At 37.5% G+C, this 5,260-nt stretch overlaps 1 protein-coding gene across 6 annotated transcripts in view; it reads right to left on the reverse strand.

Moving 5' to 3' along the window:
* sox6 (SRY-box transcription factor 6) overlaps positions 1 to 2,771 on the reverse strand; it is a 411,688-nt gene extending 408,917 nt beyond the window's left edge. For 3 of the 6 annotated variants that reach the window (XM_043705791.1, XM_043705789.1, XM_043705796.1), the window contains exon 1: positions 2,674 to 2,770. In XM_043705791.1, the coding sequence (XP_043561726.1) occupies positions 2,674 to 2,705 (32 nt within the window). In that variant the 5' untranslated portion in view covers positions 2,706 to 2,770. Of the gene's footprint in view, positions 1 to 2,673 lie in introns of all 6 variants that reach the window. The other 3 variants (XM_043705793.1, XM_043705792.1, XM_043705790.1) reach the window with 2 other exon arrangements.
* Positions 2,772 to 5,260: the final 2,489 nt, after the last annotated feature.

Raw genomic sequence — 5,260 nt, forward strand, 5'->3', positions numbered from 1 at the left:
TAGCAGAGGGACTTTGGTTGAAGCAATGTTAATGAGAAATGGAAGAGGGGAAGTAAAAGCGATTGAAAAGTGATAATGATTAAAGGGAGGGAGGAAGGATGGTGAAAGGGAATGTGAAAATGATAGGAAAGGGATGGGACAGGGAAATTGAAGGAGGAAGGAAAGATGAGAGGATAGAGAAAGGGTGGCAGTGTCATCTTGAATGAGATGTGGGAAAAAAAAGTATTAAGTTGAATGGAAGGTAAACTTTGTGCCATTTCAAATTGGGTTGGAGAGCTAGGTGCTAGGTTGGAGAGAGAAGGAAAGTTGGGAGAAAAATGTCCAAGTGTAAACTAGGAAGGTTATAGATTGAGAAAAAGAGAGAGATTCTCTGTAAAATGCAAAGTTGAACATGAGAGGATAACTGGTAAGAAGGCTTTTGGGAACAAAGGCTTCCTTGGTCTTTTGAAAATCTAAATGATTTAAAATCAAAATCTATTGGTTGAGAAGAGCTCCTTACTACAGGTGACAAACTATTGGAGGAGGGCTCACAGCAAGTTCCTCATCTTAATAATACTGCTGAGATGGGTAGTAAGGAAACATCAGATATGTTACTACAATAACTACGGGAACAGGAAATCTTACTAAATGAGCCAACCTATGTCATTCTTTTGAAACTGCATGTTTTTACACTGTTCATAGCAGGCCTTCTCTGTAGCTGTCAGGAAGTGGAAAATTATACATAGAATGGAACTGTTACTACCTTCATTCTATGTCATGGAAAAAATACCAAGACCAGCTACATAGTACGCAAAGGGTTTGAAAATGTAAACAATTTTCTTCTATGAAAGTTGCATCGTAGTCAATATGATTCCAATTTCTCATCAAATTAAACCACTCACTTCGTAGTAAGTTTAGCACAGAGATAATGAACAAAGAAGAGAGGTTACTGCATCCAGGGACATTTTGTAACTCACAGTCAATGATACTTCCCCTCTCCCTCCCCCTCTCCCTCGCCTCCTCCCCCCTATGAGAGGCAGGTGTTGCTGTGTTCATTCTCTAATCTAGACTGAAAAAGGCCTCATTAACATTATAGTACATGTCTAAAATGTGAAAGAACAAACTTCCGCCTTACTTATTTCCTGAACTTGCTTTGTGCCTCTCTGTACTGGGTGGATGGGGTCAATTAGATTAGATGGCTAGCATATAGCTCAGAGTAACTGCAAAAATGTAATTTAGGTGCTTTTTCTGATTGAGATAGATTTGTGAAATCATATCAAAGTTCAGCAAACTTGTATCTTGATGTTTGCAAGCATGAGAGGTTCTGCTCCAGTTAGTGCTTATTACAAACATCTAAAGGTATATGCCATTTGACATAATTACCCCACTCTTTGGGACATCCTACACATCTAGCATCAAACTGACACTGCAATTCATATACTACATGACTTATTTATTTGATTGGCAGAACATCTATTTTGGCTTGTAAACAACATCCTGTTAGTGGTGAATACTACACATGTTGCAAAATTGTTGTGTCCAATATTAGATGTGATTCCAAATTGGGCAACATTTGTTAAATAATCCTGGGTGCATGAAGAATTATAACTAACAACCAATTTAGAAACACCAGTTCAGCTCAAAGTGAGGTGTAATTGCACATCCTGAAAGCTACATATATATGACACAGGGGCCTGTTCTTTGCATACAGAAAGAATATGCACAATACACTGAACCTGGTTCAACTTAACAAAATAACTGACAGACACTCTTTGGTCCATTTCTCAGCCAGAATCAACCTGCCTGGTTTTAAATTTAAATAAACTTGGTAGTTAATTAGCAGTCATCATCCCAGTGGTACATTCACCATGGCAGTGCCTCCAATCACAGTTCACTTCTTAACAAATCAATATTCTCCATCTTACAATATCAATGTTATTTTACATTTGCCTTGATTTCTTGAAAATTCTCATGAGTGCACGATGAAAACCTTTGACAAAATGTTTTTTTCAACAATACTCAAATTCCATACTACAAAATAACTAAAGGATATGTAATTCTACTTAGCACTGAACAATTTTCCTATTTGAATACAATTGCAAATCTATAGGTTCTCTTAAAGCATCATTGTCTCTAATAACGGTGTAACTAGGTTTCCCAAGAAGCTTTTTCCTTTTGGTTCTAATCTAGAAGACTGTATGTTCAAGGTATCCTGATAAAATATTGGCAGTTATGCAACAAATTTTAATGCTCTTCAATAAATATTATCTTGGTATCAAGACACCTTAGTCCAAAGCATGAATTCTACACTCACATCTTGTGTAGCCGTCCAGGTTCTTATATTTCAAGAGTGATTCCAGAGCACATTTACCATCTTTTCACTTCATTCCTTTCACCTCTACTCTCCAGTTTATCCCTCCATTCAAAACCTTTTCTTATGATCAATACTGTTCTGAACTTTGTTAAATTGTAAGATCCAAGTCCTCTATCGTTCTCTTACCTAGAGTCTTACTATTTAAATAAATGTTCATCATGTTATCACCTCCTTCAATGCAGGATCTCAGAGCTTCATCATACTAGCCTCCCGTTATTTAGATACATTGGCACGTTTTGAAAAAGAAACCTTATCGTCTAAGCACCATTTCTTACATCATCTTTCCTTCATTCAATCTGCTTATACTTCTCTGCCCCTACCTCAGGCCATTGCTGTTGGGAAGCTTAGCCATGCTTTGGTCACCTCTAGACACGATTTCGCCAACGTCCTCCTTGCTGACCTCCACTTCTCCACCCTCCATAAGAAAGAAAGAGAAAGAAAAAACCTGCATTGAGTATAGAGTCTATTAAGTCCTCAGGCTGTCCCAAAGTACTTCACAGCCATTGGATTCCTTATGAAATATAAATCACTGTTGTGAAATGTAGCAACCAAGTTGCATACAGCCAGGATTCACAATAACAATAAGGTAAATGATGAGTTCCAACTTTTCCAAAGCCCAGCCTCCTGGACTGCACTTAGTTCCAGTGAGCCATCATTTAATCCTCAATAATCTGCATTATCTTCATCTTCAAAACTCAGTGCCAATTTTAACTTGGAATGCATGGTCAGAATGGCAAAATAATTTCTATGACCTTTATTATCTATTCTCATCAGGTATGGGGTCTTAAAATCAGAACCACTGTGCTTGAAATCTCTATTTCTTTTTTCATACATCCCTTTAAAGCCACCGCCTACTTAATTTCCATAATCTACAGCTGTTGTATGCCCCACCTTCTCTTTCATTAACCCAGCACCATCCTCACCACTCCACAAGCATTTTGATCCCCTACTTGAACTTGTGTACCATCCTCGATTAGCAATACCTTTGGTAACAGAGTGTTGGCCTTACTCTCTGAACCCCACTCTCTAAATCCCTCCAGCTCTCCATTCTTCTAGCCATACTTAAAATTTCTGAACATATTTTTGGTCATCTCACTAGCCTCAGGTTTCTTAGCACTGCTCCCACTTCCCCTGCTTCTGCTCCTGCTTTGTTTGTGACAGGATCACAGATTAACATCTGTATTGTGCCGACATTGTCTGGCAAAACCAGCCTTCACCTGCTGAGATGGCAGCCCTGATAATAAAGAAAGCTTATAAATTATTATTTTCTTCCCATGATTAATGTTATTTTTTATTCTCATCCCTCTATAAATAGCATGGAATGTGTTACATGCTGAAACTTTGCCATATTGATGGATGTTGATGTTGTTAACATCTCTCTTCCCATGATCAATATTATTTTTTATTCTCATCCCTTCATAAAATGGCATGGAATGTGTTACATGCTAAAACTTTGCCATATAGATGGGTGTTGGTGTGTTAACATCTAACTTATCAGTCTTCCTGTCTTACTGTCATTTTACCTAGGGTTCATATTAAAACAGTACATGCCAATCTGATTTATTCATATTCTAATGACAGATGTTAGTGTTCACAGATTTTCTATCAAGGCTCATAAATAAATTCACCTTGAATTTGCAGCCATAATAATAATTTTTATGATTCATCATACACTATTATCATCTGTATTATTTAGCTGGGATTGTCACCATTTTCCTTCCTTCCCTTTCTGAAATCACAGAAATGTGTGGGAAATGGTTCTCAGGATCTTCTGTAGGTGTTCAGTTTTCACATGACTTTGCAGTGAAAGCCACTGTGAGGAGCAACAAAGTAAGATCAAACCAGTTTACCTACGTAAACTTTCTTGGAGGAATCACTAAATTGGAAGTAGCAGAGGGAAGCATTGGCTATATTTTTTCTGAAGAAGGGCTTTTGCCCAAAACATCGATTTTCCTGCTCCTCGAATGCTGCCTGACCTGCTGTGCTTTTCCAGCACCACTCTAATCTTTAATTCTAATCTCCAGCATCTGCAGTACCCACCTTCGCCTATATTTTTTCTCTTTCATACTCAAAGACACTGAGATGAATTTCACCCCAAAGTGTGTAGACTCAGCATTGTCAAGGAGTTGCTTAATTGCACACTTCTACTGTGGAAAAAGTTAGTTACCAATTAACACTTGCATTAAACTACTGAGTGGAGAAATCATAGAAATGTTAATCCATGATATATGTGCATGAATATATGTGTATGCATGTATGTGTATGTATATGCACTTGCATGTGTGTATTTGTCCATGTGTGCAATATGAGAGAAAGGCCAATAAATTCCTTCAATACTGACATAAGTTTAGACCTGAAATATTAACATATTTATTCTCTCCACAGAATCTGGCTAGCCTCCTGGTATGTTTCCAGCATTTTCTAAGTTTTTGTGTCAGATTTCAAGCATTTGCAGATTTCTGCTTTTTGTTTGTCTCTCTTGCCAACCTGAGCACTGATGCATTTTGCTATTTGTAGAATTTGTTCATCTCCGCTAAAGCATTCTCAAAAACCTAAACCTAGGATCCCTCCTATAAAACCATAAAAGACGTACTCTGGGAGTCCTGCAAACTCCCAATTCAGCAAACATTTCCAAAGAATATTTGGTTTGCCCATTGTGCTGGAAAGTTATCTGATAAACATAGCCTTTTCAGCTGAATGTCACAAAGGTTAATAGATGCACTAAATTGATGAAAACTGTAGAACTAGTTGCTTAAGTGTGTGCTATGTAGAAACTGCCTCTATGTGACATATGACATTATTATGTAGCCCTTTCATGTCTTTTAAACAAACAATAAAAGGTCTGATTTTAATGAAAAACTGAATCAGTGCCACTGCCCTGGAAAAAAAAGTATTTAAAATTGACTC

This window comes from Chiloscyllium plagiosum, chromosome 16, assembly GCF_004010195.1.
Source record: "Chiloscyllium plagiosum isolate BGI_BamShark_2017 chromosome 16, ASM401019v2, whole genome shotgun sequence".
NCBI lineage: Eukaryota > Metazoa > Chordata > Chondrichthyes > Orectolobiformes > Hemiscylliidae > Chiloscyllium > Chiloscyllium plagiosum.